At 39.0% G+C, this 17,417-nt stretch overlaps 1 protein-coding gene across 1 annotated transcript in view; it reads right to left on the bottom strand.

Moving 5' to 3' along the window:
• Positions 1-17,417, bottom strand: part of cdc14ab (cell division cycle 14Ab) — a 36,365-nt gene that overhangs the window by 3,793 nt on the left and 15,155 nt on the right. The window contains exons 6-13 of the mRNA XM_080429905.1: positions 16,967-17,033; positions 13,780-13,842; positions 13,414-13,501; positions 12,022-12,252; positions 5,317-5,455; positions 3,832-4,042; positions 3,084-3,187; positions 831-881 (exon numbers count right to left, since the gene is read on the bottom strand). Coding sequence (XP_080286031.1) covers positions 831-881; positions 3,084-3,187; positions 3,832-4,042; positions 5,317-5,455; positions 12,022-12,252; positions 13,414-13,501; positions 13,780-13,842; positions 16,967-17,033 — 954 coding nt within the window. The remainder of the gene's footprint in view (positions 1-830; positions 882-3,083; positions 3,188-3,831; positions 4,043-5,316; positions 5,456-12,021; positions 12,253-13,413; positions 13,502-13,779; positions 13,843-16,966; positions 17,034-17,417) is intronic.

The following is a 17,417-nucleotide window of genomic DNA, read 5'->3' as shown; positions in this document are numbered from 1 at the left end:
AGAGCATGTCTAAAGCTGGACTCACACTGTAGCGCTGTCACATATGTATAAAAGAGGATTTGGTTTTTAATGGCATTTAAAAGGTTTTGCCTATGAATTAAAATAGTCCTTAAAAGAACGCCATGCTTTAAGGGTAAGGTCCTATCTTTAGTGATGTTTATGTTTAGATTTAGTTATTGTTTGGGTTCAAATGTTGATGCTATATATTTGATTATTACTATGTTTTAATCACAGGTTGTGAATGATCTCTACAGATACAATTGATTATGCAGAAAGCAGTGCACTTCAATAAATAAACAAGAAATAAAGCACTAAAGTTTGTGGTCAAATTTAACCCTTTTATCTAAATCAATGACAGGAAAATAATACATCGGACAAATATAGCAGATCATGAAGCGGCCGACGGTAAAGTATATGGTGCGTCAGTCATTCACCGACCCATCAATCAATCAATCACAATAAATCAAAATGAAAGCATCAACATTTGAACCAAAACAATAACACAATCAAAACATAAACATCACAAAAGACCTTTCCCTTAAAGGATGGCCTTCTTTTAAGGACTATTTTAATTAGTTGCACACACACACACACACGCACGCACGCACGCACGCACGCACGCACGCACACACACACACACACACACACACACACACACACACACACACACACACACACACACACACACACACACACACACACACACACACACACACACACACACACACACACACACACACACACACACACACACACACACACACACACACACACACACACACACACACACACACACACACACACACACACACACACACACAGGTGTGTACCTGAGTGGTTGTGTAGCAGATCTGCTGTGTTGCATCTTCATCTCTTCAGGTCTGAAAACAACAGAAGTGAGACTGACCCTAGAGCAAGGCACTGTGAGGGTTCTATTCCCTGTGTCTGATGGTTTACATTTAACTATAAAGCATTAGAGAAGAGAAGAGAAGAGAAGAGAAGAGAGAAGAGAAGAGAAGAGAAGAGAAGAGAAGAGAAGAGAAGAGAAGAGAAGAGAAGAGAATAATCCCCACTCACATGTACATACGTGAAATCTGTCTTCTGCTTTTTACCCATCCTACAATCTGGGAACCCATCGTCAAATAAAAAGGAAAAACAGCGCCCTCTGCTGTTTTTTACTTATTAATTTGGCTCTGGGCGGAGCTGAACGGAGGACCCGTGCTCAGGGAAACCAGGGTTTTGTTCTGCCTTCAGCTTTTCACTTCCGGTGGTGCGACTATGTTTTCATTCCCACTAACAATATTTCTACACAGAACACTAACACCACTTCTCCCAGAGAACATGGATGGTTTTGGTTATAAGCCCACTTGCTTCTATGATGAAAGAGCAATTTAAAATGTTACTAACTGTCTGTCTGTTTTGTCTGCTCCCAGGACGCTATTGTTAAATGAGTTTCAGGTTTGTTTCCAGTGGGAAACGAGCCACACACACGTAAATCCCGCCCACTACATTTGATTGGGTAAAGCACGGCCTGCTTCCTGATCTGATGGCACGCCCACTTGTAGCCAATGTGCATGGGTTGTCAACACGGCTACCGACAGATTCAAACGCAGCTCTGAATCTGTTCTTGAGAGATTACCCATCCTATAACTAGGAGCAGTGATGTCATTTACCCATCCTATAACTAGGAGCAGTGATGTCATTTACCCATCCTATAACTAGGAGCAGTGATGTCATTTACCCATCCTATAAGTGAGCAGCCATTCTACGGCTATATATAGAGATAGATAGATAGATAGATAGATAGATCGATAGATCGATAGATAGAATAGTATATAGTATATATGTATAGATGGTTATAGGCAGTGGTGGAAATGGACTGGATTCGCTTTGGGAACCCTACGCGCGTGCATGTGTGACCGTGCGCGCACGCACGCGCGTAGCACGCACGCGCGAAGCACGCACATTTTTTTTTGTGGTTCTGGGCGGATTGGGTTCGTTTTTTTTCCAGTTTTTGGTTTCTTTATTTTGGTTTTAGGGTTAGGATTAGGAGTTAGGTTAGGGTTATGTTATTTAATTCATATTTTTGCCTGATTTTACCAATTTATTATCACAAAAAACTATTTCTGCCTAATAAAATATTCAAACCAAATGGGTTTATACTAATGTATTTTGTGGATTATATTAGACAATAACTAGACGGTTAATTTCGCGGATTTGGGTACTTTATATTGTTTTTTTTGTTACTTTATTTCGGGGTTAGGGTTAGGGTTAGGTTAGGTTTATGTTATTTCATTCTTTTTTTTTTTGCGGTTAATTTCGTGGATTTGGGTACTTTATTTTCGTTTTTTTGTTACTTTAATTCGGGTTTAGGGTTAGGGTTAGGGTTAGGTTGTTTAATTCTTATTTTTTCGATTGGGTGCCCCTGATTACTCAATAAAAATACCTTAAAATGATACTCGAGTACAGTACTTGAGTACATGTACAGTACTTAATTAGTTACTTTTCACCACTCTCACTGTCAGCGTTAGATTAAAATTACTTACTCACCTTCTGCAAAGATTGTCTTGGTTTCAGAGAGCAGAGCATGGTGGTAAATATGAACTTTTGCCCCAAACTTTAAGTCTTTATATTCCATATGTCCACGTCCGTGTGTAGCAGCCTTGTTTACCTTGTGTGTGCACTAAAGTAGGCTTTACGTCGTCAAGCAAGCGGCCACAGAAGTCTGTTTCCTTTCAAAGCGATGTGCATTTCAAAATAAGAGGTTTTTTTTAATCTATACTTGAAAAGTGTTATAATTCAACACACGTTTTATTTTGAAATACTACTGGAAATAGAAGTAGCCAGGTAGCCTAGTTGAAACTACTTCACACGCTATTTTTTCCTCAGCCCTGCCTGGAGTGCAGGGCTGGTCTGGGACCAAAATTCAGCCCTGGCACTTTGGTCCGGACCAAACGTAACGTTTTTGACAATCTGAAGAGCGTTCCCACACGTGTTCACAGCGTTCCCCCGCAACGGTTGCTATGGGAACGCCGTTCCCAAGCGTGCAACGCCATTTCCACCACTGGTTATAGGTGTAATACCTCAGAGCTCCAGTAGTTGCACAGCGAGGTTGTCTCCTCCCCTTCAACGCTCGTAGTTTATCTCCCTGAGTCACTGTTACTCCCTGAGGCTCTGAGAAGTCACCCTGTAGAACACACACACACACACACACACACACACACACACACACACACACACACACACTGATTACACCCTCATTTATCAATGTCTTATCTTTTTTTTGCCTTAAATTCGCCCGTTGGCCAAAGTCCAAGTCAGATTTATCAAGCGATCCTATACAGCCAATCCTAGCGTACATTTGGTCGTAGCTTTGATCAATCTGACGTCTGAAACCGAGCGTCATTTAAATAACACGCCCTTAAAGCAGTTTAAATGAGTTTATAAAATGTTATATTTTCACAGGGATTATTTATTAGTGTGTTAGATATACATGTTGGAGTGGATACATTGTGTCCAGATGCCTGTCAGACGGTCAGACATGCTGCTCCACAGGTCTATGAGGAACAAACAGGTTCAGACAACGTCTACACGTCCTCAGACCAGACGTGAGATCTGAGCGGGCCGTACACTAAAGACAAAGTCAGGATATATTGATAAATGCAGAAAGTTGAGGTGATCTCACTGTATGCCCATTATTTGGTCTACACTGTGTTGATAAATGAGGGCCACTGAGTGTGTGTGTGTGTGTGTGTGTGTGTGTGTGTGTGTGTGTGTGTGTGTGTGTGTGTGTGTGTGTGTGTGTGTGTGTGTGTGTGCGCGTGCGTGTACCTCGTGTTGGTCTAGGCCGGTGTTGTGGGCGGGGTTGACATTGTGGGCGGGGTTGACGTTGTGGCCGGGCTTAAGGATGTGGGTGGGGTTAAGGGCGGGGCCGACGGTGAGGTCGTCCATGGTGGATATTAGCCGGGACACGCCCACTTCCTCCTGATTGGCCGTCTGGGTGCGCAGGCCGTCGCCCTGCAGCCACATAGACGCCTGCTTCCTGTCAAAACAGGAAGGAGAAGAAAAAACTGTTCTGACCTTTGACCTCAACAGACATGTATAAAACCAATACTCCTTCAGACGATAGGAGAAACACTGTTAAAGGAGTAGTTCACACAAACAAATACTTATTTTCCATCGGTTACACCCCATGAAGCCTTGAATTCATGGCGATTTTTACCAGCTTGCAAAGCACGCTGGTCTAAGAAGAGACTGACTCTTCTGAAGATCCCTTCTCCGCTAGTCTTAGTTCTACTGGATCTCTTCTCCACTAGTCTTAGTTCTACTGGATCTCTTCTCCACTAGTCTTAGTTATACTGGATCTCTTCTCCTCTAGTCTTAGTTCTACTGGATCTCTTCTCCACTAGTCTTAGTTCTACTGGATCTCTTCTCCACTAGTCTTAGTTATACTGGATCTCTTCTCCACTAGTCTTAGTTCTACTGGATCTCTTCTCCACTAGTCTTAGTTCTACTGGATCTCTTCTCCTCTAGTCTTAGTTCTACTGGATCTCTTCTCCACTAGTCTTAGTTCTACTCGATCTCTTTTCCTCTAGTCTTAGTTCTACTGGATCTCTTCTACACTAGTCTTAGTTCTACTCGATCTCTTCTCCGCTAGTCTTAGTTCTACTGGATCTCTTCTCCACTAGTCTTAGTTCTACTGGATCTCTTCTCCACTAGTCTTAGTTCTACTGGATCTCTTCTCCACTAGTCTTAGTTCTACTGGATCTCTGCTCCACTAGTCTTAGTTCTACTGGATCTCTTCTCCACTAGTCTTAGTTCTACTGGATCTCTTCTCCTCTAGTCTTAGTTCTACTGGATCTCTTCTCCACTAGTCTTAGTTCTACTGGATCTCTTCTCCACTAGTCTTAGTTCTACTGGATCTCTTCTCCACTAGTCTTAGTTCTACTGGATCTCTTCTCCTCTAGTCTTAGTTCTACTGGATCTCTTCTCCACTAGTCTTAGTTCTACTGGATCTCTTCTCCTCTAGTCTTAGTTCTAGTGGGTCTAAATGTTAACATAGTGGTGAAGAAAAACAAAGCTTGTTTCTAGGAAGGGACTCTTGGCATCCAAATTTACATGAATATATGATGATTTAAGCACTTCAGTAAAAATGAGTGAACATAGCAGATCTACAAGTTCACACACACACACACACACACACACACACACACACACACACACACACACACACACACACACACACACACACACACACACACACACACACACACACACACACACACACACACACACACACACACACACACAACTCACTCTTCCAGGAAGTTCTGCTGTGGACCAATCACAGAGCCCGGTCGACAGACCCTCAGCCAGGCGATGGCCTCTCCCGCTGTGAAGCGGTAATGCTTCATCAAGTAACAGCCAATCAGAGTGCCCGTTCGCCCCAGACCCGCTGGAGAGAGAGAGAGAGAGAGAGAGAGAGAGAGAGAGAGACAGACAGACAGACAGACAGACAGACAGACAGACAGACAGACAGACAGACAGACAGACAGACAGACAGACAGACAGACAGTCAAATTATAAATCAAATCTTATCAGACAGTCTGATTGGAGAAGTAGTCTACTAGTCTATCCACCAAGGAATCTCTTACGTCAGGATGTGTGTCAAACCAACAGGATGTGTGTCAAACCTGGCACCAGAGGTTTGATGAATTACATTACAGTGAATGGAGCCGTCTGGACCAGCTCATGAACAAACATTATTTATGAACCATTGTGACCTTTCTCATATAATGGGTTCAGGAATATAAAAGAAGACATCATTATCACAGGATGTTTTATAATCACTTGCTCATCATTTTATAGAGATGAAATGATATAGTGTTCACATCTCTTTAGATACCTCTATAAAATGATACAGTGTTCACATCTCTTTAGATACCTCTATAAAATGATACAGTGTTCACATCTCTTTAGATACCTCTATAAAATGATACAGTGTTCACATCTCTTTAGATACCTCTATAAAATGATACAGTGTTCACATCTCTTTAGATACCTCTATAAAATGATAGTGTTCACATCTCTTTAGATACCTCTATAAAATGATACAGTGTTCACATCTCTTTAGATACCTCTATAAAATGATACAGTGTTCACATCTCTTTAGATACCTCTATAAAATGATATAGTGTTCACATCTCTTTAGATACCTCTATAAAATGATACAGTGTTCACATCTCTTTAGATACCTCTATAAAATGATACAGTGTTCACATCTCTTTAGATACCTCTATAAAATGATACAGTGTTCACATCTCTTTAGATACCTCTATAAAATGATACAGTGTTCACATCTCTTTAGATACCTCTATAAAATGATACAGTGTTCACATCTCTTTAGATACCTCTATAAAATGATATAGTGTTCACATCTCTTTAGATACCTCTATAAAATGATACAGTGTTCACATCTCTTTAGATACCTCTATAAAATGATACAGTGTTCACATCTCTTTAGATACCTCTATAAAATGATACAGTGTTCACATCTCTTTAGATACCTCTATAAAATGATACAGTGTTCACATCTCTTTAGATACCTCTATAAAATGATATAGTGTTCACATCTCTTTAGATACCTCTATAAAATGATACAGTGTTCACATCTCTTTAGATACCTCTATAAAATGATATAGTGTTCACATCTCTTTAGATACCTCTATAAAATGATACAGTGTTCACATCTCTTTAGATACCTCTATAAAATGAAACAGTGTACACATCTCTTTAGATACCTCTATAAAATGATACAGTGTTCACATCTCTTTAGATACCTCTATAAAATGATACAGTGTTCACATCTCTTTAGATACCTCTATAAAATGATATAGTGTTCACATCTCTTTAGATACCTCTATAAAATGATACAGTGTACACATCTCTTTAGATACCTCTATAAAATGATACAGTGTTCACATCTCTTTAGATACCTCTATAAAATGATACAGTGTTCACATCTCTTTAGATACCTCTATAAAATGATACAGTGTTCACATCTCTTTAGATACCTCTATAAAATGATACAGTGTTCACATCTCTTTAGATACCTCTATAAAATGAAACAGTGTTCACATCTCTTTAGATACCTCTATAAAATGATACAGTGTTCACATCTCTTTAGATACCTCTATAAAATGAAACAGTGTTCACATCTCTTTAGATACCTCTATAAAATGATACAGTGTTCACATCTCTTTAGATACCTCTATAAAATGAAACAGTGTACACATCTCTTTAGATACCTCTATAAAATGATACAGTGTTCACATCTCTTTAGATACCTCTATAAAATGATACAGTGTTCACATCTCTTTAGATACCTCTATAAAATGATATAGTGTTCACATCTCTTTAGATACCTCTATAAAATGATACAGTGTTCACATCTCTTTAGATACCTCTATAAAATGATACAGTGTTCACATCTCTTTAGATACCTCTATAAAATGATACAGTGTTCACATCTCTTTAGATACCTCTATAAAATGATACAGTGTTCACATCTCTTTAGATACCTCTATAAAATGAAACAGTGTTCACATCTCTTTAGATACCTCTATAAAATGATACAGTGTTCACATCTCTTTAGATACCTCTATAAAATGAAACAGTGTACACATCTCTTTAGATACCTCTATAAAATGATACAGTGTTCACATCTCTTTAGATACCTCTATAAAATGATACAGTGTTCACATCTCTTTAGATACCTCTATAAAATGATATAGTGTTCACATCTCTTTAGATACCTCTATAAAATGATACAGTGTTCACATCTCTTTAGATACCTCTATAAAATGATACAGTGTTCACATCTCTTTAGATACCTCTATAAAATGATACAGTGTTCACATCTCTTTAGATACCTCTATAAAATGATACAGTGTTCACATCTCTTTAGATACCTCTATAAAATGAAACAGTGTTCACATCTCTTTAGATACCTCTATAAAATGATACAGTGTTCACATCTCTTTAGATACCTCTATAAAATGATACAGTGTTCACATGGAAAAGCAACACAGCAGAAAGCAAAGTGTGATATTATGTCTTCTTTTATTTTCCTGAGTGTTTTATAAAGGTCTCAATGGTTCATAAATAGTGTTTGGTGTGAGTCTGTCTGTCACCCAGTGAGACCAGTCTGACCAATAGAATGACAGGATAGAGAACATGACGTCAGCGTCTCTTCCTTCTAAAATAAATTCCTTTCTTTCCACACGTTTCCTCTGGATCTTTTACACAAAGTGATGATGTCATTCATTCAATTCATTTGAGTGACACGTGTCAGTCAATAACTAAATGAAAAAGGGTGATAGATGATGTTAAAGTGTCACAACAACACATGGTTCTATCTAATTATATCATTATTTCATTACTTTATTCATAATTATAATAATTAATCACCTTTGCAGTGCACAGATATATAGTTATTATAATATTAATATTAATAATCATAAGTACCTTTGCAGTGCACAGATATATAGTTATTATAATATTAATAATCATAAGTACCTTTGCAGTGCACATATGTATAGTTATTATAATATTAATATTAATAATCATAAGTACCTTTACAGTGCACAGATATATAGTTATTATAATATTAATATTAATAATCATAAGTACCTTTACAGTGCACAGATATATAGTTATTATAATATTAATAATCATAAGTACCTTTACAGTGCACAGATGTATAGTTATTATAATATTAATAATCATAAGTACCTTTACAGTGCACAGATGTATAGTTATTATAATATTAATAATCATAAGTACCTTTACAGTGCACAGATGTATAGTTATTATAATATTAATATTAATAATCATAAGTACCTTTACAGTGCACAGATGTATAGTTATTATAATATTAATAATCATAAGTACCTTTACAGTGCACAGATGTATAGTTATTATAATATTAATAATCATAAGTACCTTTACAGTGCACAGATGTATAGTTATTATAATATTAATAATCATAAGTACCTTTACAGTGCACAGATGTATAGTTATTATAATATTAATAATCATAAGTACCTTTACAGTGCACAGATGTATAGTTATTATAATATTAATAATCATAAGTACCTTTACAGTGCACAGATGTATAGTTATTATAATATTAATAATCATAAATACCTTTACAGTGCACAGATGTATAGTTATTATAATATTAATATTAATAATCATAATTACCTTTACAGTGCACAGATGTATAGTTATTATAATATTAATATTCATAAGTACCTTTACAGTGCACAGATATATAGTTATTATAATATTAATAATCATAAATACCTTTACAGTGCACAGATGTATAGTTATTATAATATTAATATTAATAATCATAATTACCTTTACAGTGCACAGATGTATAGTTATTATAATATTAATAATCATAAGTACCTTTACAGTGCACAGATGTATAGTTATTATAATATTAATAATCATAAGTACCTTTACAGTGCACAGATGTATAGTTATTATAATATTAATAATCATAAATACCTTTACAGTGCACAGATGTATAGTTATTATAATATTAATATTAATAATCATAATTACCTTTACAGTGCACAGATGTATAGTTATTATAATATTAATATTCATAAGTACCTTTACAGTGCACAGATATATAGTTATTATAATATTAATAATCATAAATACCTTTACAGTGCACAGATGTATAGTTATTATAATATTAATAATCATAAGTACCTTTACAGTGCACAGATGTATAGTTATTATAATATTAATAATCATAAGTACCTTTACAGTGCACAGATGTATAGTTATTATAATATTAATATTAATAATCATAAGTACCTTTACAGTGCACAGATATATAGTTATTATAATATTAATAATCATAAATACCTTTACAGTGCACAGATGTATAGTTATTATAATATTAATAATCATAAGTACCTTTACAGTGCACAGATGTATAGTTATTATAATATTAATAATCATAAATACCTTTACAGTGCACAGATGTATAGTTATTATAATATTAATATTAATAATCATAATTACCTTTACAGTGCACAGATGTATAGTTATTATAATATTAATAATCATAAGTACCTTTACAGTGCACAGATGTATAGTTATTATAATATTAATAATCATAAGTACCTTTACAGTGCACAGATGTATAGTTATTATAATATTAATAATCATAAATACCTTTACAGTGCACAGATGTATAGTTATTATAATATTAATATTAATAATCATAATTACCTTTACAGTGCACAGATGTATAGTTATTATAATATTAATATTCATAAGTACCTTTACAGTGCACAGATATATAGTTATTATAATATTAATAATCATAAATACCTTTACAGTGCACAGATGTATAGTTATTATAATATTAATAATCATAAGTACCTTTACAGTGCACAGATGTATAGTTATTATAATATTAATAATCATAAGTACCTTTACAGTGCACAGATGTATAGTTATTATAATATTAATATTAATAATCATAAGTACCTTTACAGTGCACAGATATATAGTTATTATAATATTAATAATCATAAATACCTTTACAGTGCACAGATGTATAGTTATTATAATATTAATAATCATAAGTACCTTTACAGTGCACAGATGTATAGTTATTATAATATTAATAATCATAAATACCTTTACAGTGCACAGATATATAGTTATTATAATATTAATAATCATAAATACCTTTACAGTGCACAGATGTATAGTTATTATAATATTAATAATCATAAGTACCTTTACAGTGCACAGATGTATAGTTATTATAATATTAATATTCATAAGTACCTTTACAGTGCACAGATGTATAGTTATTATAATATTAATAATCATAAGTACCTTTACAGTGCACATATGTATAGTTATTATAATATTAATAATCATAAGTACCTTTACAGTGCACAGATGTATAGTTATTATAATATTAATAATCATAAGTACCTTTACAGTGCACAGATGTATAGTTATTATAATATTAATAATCATAAATACCTTTACAGTGCACAGATGTATAGTTATTATAATATTAATATTAATAATCATAATTACCTTTACAGTGCACAGATGTATAGTTATTATAATATTAATAATCATAAGTACCTTTACAGTGCACAGATGTATAGTTATTATAATATTAATAATCATAAGTACCTTTACAGTGCACAGATGTATAGTTATTATAATATTAATAATCATAAATACCTTTACAGTGCACAGATGTATAGTTATTATAATATTAATATTAATAATCATAATTACCTTTACAGTGCACAGATGTATAGTTATTATAATATTAATATTCATAAGTACCTTTACAGTGCACAGATATATAGTTATTATAATATTAATAATCATAAATACCTTTACAGTGCACAGATGTATAGTTATTATAATATTAATAATCATAAGTACCTTTACAGTGCACAGATGTATAGTTATTATAATATTAATAATCATAAGTACCTTTACAGTGCACAGATGTATAGTTATTATAATATTAATAATCATAAGTACCTTTACAGTGCACAGATGTATAGTTATTATAATATTAATATTAATAATCATAAGTACCTTTACAGTGCACAGATATATAGTTATTATAATATTAATAATCATAAATACCTTTACAGTGCACAGATGTATAGTTATTATAATATTAATAATCATAAGTACCTTTACAGTGCACAGATGTATAGTTATTATAATATTAATAATCATAAATACCTTTACAGTGCACAGATATATAGTTATTATAATATTAATAATCATAAATACCTTTACAGTGCACAGATGTATAGTTATTATAATATTAATAATCATAAGTACCTTTACAGTGCACATATGTATAGTTATTATAATATTAATATTCATAAGTACCTTTACAGTGCACAGATGTATAGTTATTATAATATTAATAATCATAAGTACCTTTACAGTGCACGGCCACAGCTCCCTCTGTATTCTCACAGATGTGCAGGAAGCGCCTGGCGATGATGTCAGAGGGGGTGGAGCCATCCAGGAAGAACAGCTCATAGTGGTGGAACCCGGCGTCACAGAACCTCCGGGCGTCATAGATCTTCTTGTTGAGTCTGATCACCGTGGTTACGCTGTGCTTCCTGAAGTATGGGAAATATGCCTCTGGAGCATGGAGCGGATAGCCTAGGAGACCAGGAGACCAGGAGAGGAGACAAGGAGAGGAGACAAGGAGAAAGGAGACAAGGAGAGAGGAGACAAGGAGAGGAGAAAAGGAGAGGAGACAAGGAGAGAGGAGACAAGGAGAGGAGACAAGGAGAGGAGAAAAGGAGAGGAGACAAGGAGAGGAGAAAAGGAGAGGAGACAAGGAGAGGAAATAAGGAGAGGAGACAAGGAGAGAGGAGACAAGGAGAGGAGACAAGGAGAGGAGAAAAGGAGAGGAGACAAGGAGAGGAGAAAAGGAGAGAGGAGACAAGGAGACGAGACAAGGAGACAAGACAAGGAGAGAGGAGACCAGGAGACGAGACAAGGAGAGGAGAAAAGGAGAGGAGAACAGGAGAGGAGAAAAGGAGAGAGGAGACAAGGAGAGGAGAAAAGGAGAGGAGAAAAGGAGAGAGGAGACAAGGAGAGGAGAAAAGGAGATGAGACAAGGAGAGGAGAAAAGGAGAGGAGACAAGGAGAGGAGAAAAGGAGAGGAGACAAGGAGACGAGACAAGGAGAGGAGAAAATATATAATCCTTGGTTTCTGTTGTGTGTAAACAATTCATTCATTCATTCATTTGTTTATTTGGACAGGACAATGCATATTAATGAACGTCAAGACGTAAATACACCGGATTTAGCAAAGATGCAATAATAACAATTCAAAGCAGTTGCCCACCAAACCCCGCCTCCAGTGTCTGTCATAAGAAAGGAGGGAGCGCTCTATGATCACGGCACCAGAACCAGCTCTTGCTCGCGCAGCCGCAGCTCGTCAAGCCTAATTTATGCTCCGTCCCGCGAAGGTGTCGCGCGCAGAGAACACGGCAAGAACAGCAGACCTCCAAGCTCACAGCGGTCTCATCCGTGACACGGTTGTGAGCTTGTATGTCAGCTGTTCTCAGCGCACAATACCGTTGCGCGATGAAGTATATGTCTCGCTAGGCGCACCTCACCAGCCAACACACAGAGGAGGCTGAATGAAGTGAAACCAGCAGATCCCTAAAACAACAGGTTTGGGGATCTGTTGGGAATTGATTACATGAAACAGTCACCTGTGTGTCCAGTCTCAATGTTGGTAAACAAATAATTGGTCTATTAACTCTTTAGGGTGTGGTATTAACTCTTTAGGGTGTGGTATTAACTCACCATTCTCTGTTTTACTTTTAGGGTGTGGTCCGCTGAAGGCCAGGAACTTGCCAGGAACGATCCAGTTGAAGTCTCCGTTCTCCACACGCTGTGAACAAACACTTTATTATTATATCATATTATATAATATACACACTATTACTAATAATAACAGTATAATAACATGAAGTCTCTGTTGTCCACACCGTACCAACAAACACACAACATATACAGTTCACTGCTGCTAGAAATATTGTGTATATTTACTCATACATACATATAGATATACACACACACACACACACACACACACACACACACACACACATGTTCATATTCATATATTAATAATGATAAAGTGTTATTGTATTAATAATAGTATGTTACCTCATAATGTTCATATTCATCCACATCAAACGTTTCAAAGTTAAAGAAGCCATGTTGTAGAGCCTGAAACACAAACAAATATTATAATCATTCATAATCATTTAAATATATAAAGGAAACAGCATAATATACACTGCATACAGTATAAGATGATACTACTTTCCTCCACTAGATGGCAGTGTAGGATAACATGTCAGTGAAGTCACTCAGTTTAAACACATTCTACTCAAAGAACCACAATTGAGACCTGAGACCGGTTCTAAAACACCTTCTAAATCCTGACCTCAGGTTTATGAAAAACTTCAAATATTTATTCAAAAATGACAACAAATGTATGTTACTATGTACTGTACATAATGTATGTTACTATATACTGTACATAATGTATGTTACTATGTACTGTACATAGCAACAACAACCCCAGAGGGGTTTCCGTCCTGAAAGGTATCGTTACAAATAGGGGTTCCCGCCAAAAATGGGATAAACTACAGTCTCCGCCAGGCCAGGTAGCTTTACTGTGGGCCAGCAGAGTTTATGATTATATATATATATAATATATATAATAATATAATATATATATTATATATATATATAATATATAGATTATATATATAATATTAGCAAGAGTTCATGATTTGAGGCTTTTTGTTCAAAACGGAGAACTCCTTCAAAGTTTGGAAGCCAATATTTTAGCCAATCAGGACAGATCCTACTTCATCACATGACTAGATAGTTTGTACCAATAAACGTGACGTTTGGACAAAATCTGTAGGAGTAACACAAAGAAAATGTGTTTTACAAAGATCGTCCTCCTGGTGGCGCTATAACATGCCGATGTGAACAATGTGTTTATACTGTATATTATCTGTCTGAAGGATAAAACACAATAAAGTTTGAGGGCTTATTTATAGATCAGACAGGATGCTCTGAACAACCTTTATTTTATGAGTGTTTTATGACCAGAGGAGATAGGCTAGGACACACACACACACACACACACACACACACATTGTTCCAGCAGGAAGCTATTATGTAACAGCCTCCTTTAACTCAAATACAATGGAGTCTTTTCACACGCACGCACGCACACACACACACACACACACACACACACACACACACACACACACACACACACACACACACACACACACACACACACACACACACACACACACACACACACACACACACACACACACACACACACACGCCAGCCAGCCAGCCAGCCAGCCAGCCAGCCAGCCAGCCAGCCAGCCAGCCAGCCAGCCAGCCAGCCAGCCAGCCAGCCAGCCAGCCAGCCAGCCAGCCAGCCAGCCAGCCAGCCAGCCAGCCAGCCAGCCAGCCAGCCAGCCAGCCAGCCAGCCAGCCAGCCAGCCAGCCAGCCAGCCAGCCAGCCAGCCAGCCAGCCAGCCAGCCAGCCAGCCAGCCAGCCAGCCAGCCAGCCAGCCAGCCAGCCAGCCAGCCAGCCAGCCAGCCAGCCAGCCAGCCAGCCAGCCAGCCAGCCAGCCAGCCAGCCAGCCAGCCAGCCAGCCAGCCAGCCAGCCAGCCAGCCAGCCAGCCAGCCAGCCAGCCAGCCAGCCAGCCAGCCAGCCAGCCAGCCAGCCAGCCAGCCAGCCAGCCAGCCAGCCAGCCAGCCAGCCAGCCAGCCAGCCAGCCAGCCAGCCAGCCAGCCAGCCAGCCAGCCAGCCAGCCAGCCAGCCAGCCAGCCAGCCAGCCAGCCAGCCAGCCAGCCAGCCAGCCAGCCAGCCAGCCAGCCAGCCAGCCAGCCAGCCAGCCAGCCAGCCAGCCAGCCAGCCAGCCAGCCAGCCAGCCAGCCAGCCAGCCAGCCAGCCAGCCAGCCAGCCAGCCAGCCAGCCAGCCAGCCAGCCAGCCAGCCAGCCAGCCAGCCAGCCAGCCAGCCAGCCAGCCAGCCAGCCAGCCAGCCAGCCAGCCAGCCAGCCAGCCAGCCAGCCAGCCAGCCAGCCAGCCAGCCAGCCAGCCAGCCAGCCAGCCAGCCAGCCAGCCAGCCAGCCAGCCAGCCAGCCAGCCAGCCAGCCAGCCAGCCAGCCAGCCAGCCAGCCAGCCAGCCAGCCAGCCAGCCAGCCAGCCAGCCAGCCAGCCAGCCAGCCAGCCAGCCAGCCAGCCAGCCAGCCAGCCAGCCAGCCAGCCAGCCAGCCAGCCAGCCAGCCAGCCAGCCAGCCAGCCAGCCAGCCAGCCAGCCAGCCAGCCAGCCAGCCAGCCAGCCAGCCAGCCAGCCAGCCAGCCAGCCAGCCAGCCAGCCAGCCAGCCAGCCAGCCAGCCAGCCAGCCAGCCAGCCAGCCAGCCAGCCAGCCAGCCAGCCAGCCAGCCAGCCAGCCAGCCAGCCAGCCAGCCAGCCAGCCAGCCAGCCAGCCAGCCAGCCAGCCAGCCAGCCAGCCAGCCAGCCAGCCAGCCAGCCAGCCAGCCAGCCAGCCAGCCAGCCAGCCAGCCAGCCAGCCAGCCAGCCAGCCAGCCAGCCAGCCAGCCAGCCAGCCAGCCAGCCAGCCAGCCAGCCAGCCAGCCAGCCAGCCAGCCAGCCAGCCAGCCAGCCAGCCAGCCAGCCAGCCAGCCAGCCAGCCAGCCAGCCAGCCAGCCAGCCAGCCAGCCAGCCAGCCAGCCAGCCAGCCAGCCAGCCAGCCAGCCAGCCAGCCAGCCAGCCAGCCAGCCAGCCAGCCAGCCAGCCAGCCAGCCAGCCAGCCAGCCAGCCAGCCAGCCAGCCAGCCAGCCAATTGTTTTAATTTATTAATTAATTAATTTATTATAATTAATTGAACGGCAATTCAAAATGTAACTATCATTTTAAAATGTAACTATCATTTTAAAATGTAACTATCATTTTAAAATGTAACTATCATTTTAAAATGTAACTATCATTTTAAAATAGGCGATTTTCAGGCAAGTGGGCAAGACCAGCGGGAAGTAGAACGTGACATGTTCTTCCCCGAGAGACTGAGTCCTTAGTGTCAACCCCTGTCTGTGTCAGTTGTTAAATAACTATGATAAATGTGTTGTGTTAGTATTGATACATGATGTAACCATGACTACTACTGTGTCAGTTGTTAAATAACTACAGCATGATAAATGTTCTGTCTCTGACAGCTGTAGCTCTGAATTCCATTGAAACCAGTTGAACCACTATGATCTCCCAGTCTGTCCACACAAACAGATATATAAGCAGAATAAATACCTTTCTGATTCCTTGCAGACAGTCCAGAATGGTGAGGTTGTAGGTACAAGTCCCAAACGATGCATCCCTGAAACACACAACACACTCTGTGAGATTCTTTATTTAAATAAAATACTTTTTATTCAGTCAGGAACTCACATCAAAGTAGATTTAACCGTTTATGTAACAAATGGAATACAGTTAAACTTGGCATTAACGGCTCCGCTCGCTAAGCTAAACCAGGGAATGCTAAGCTAAAGCCCCATACAGTAGGTATAAAAGGGCAGGTCTAAGCATTGATTGATTGATTGATTGATTGAAAGGCAAAATAATGTAAAACAACACAGTTACATTTATAATACTTTTGTCTAAAAGGTCAGACGAAAAAAGTCCTTGCAGACTTGTTTCCGTTGGGGTTAAGAACATTGCAATACATTGACAGAAGGACTTGAATCAGCAGACATAAATCTCA

Source organism: Gymnoscopelus braueri (genome assembly GCF_963280865.1).
Source record: "Gymnoscopelus braueri genome assembly, chromosome: 6".
Taxonomy (NCBI): domain Eukaryota; kingdom Metazoa; phylum Chordata; class Actinopteri; order Myctophiformes; family Myctophidae; genus Gymnoscopelus; species Gymnoscopelus braueri.
The sequence above is the reverse complement of the archived record's forward strand: the minus strand, read 5'-3'. Positions and strand labels throughout refer to the sequence as shown.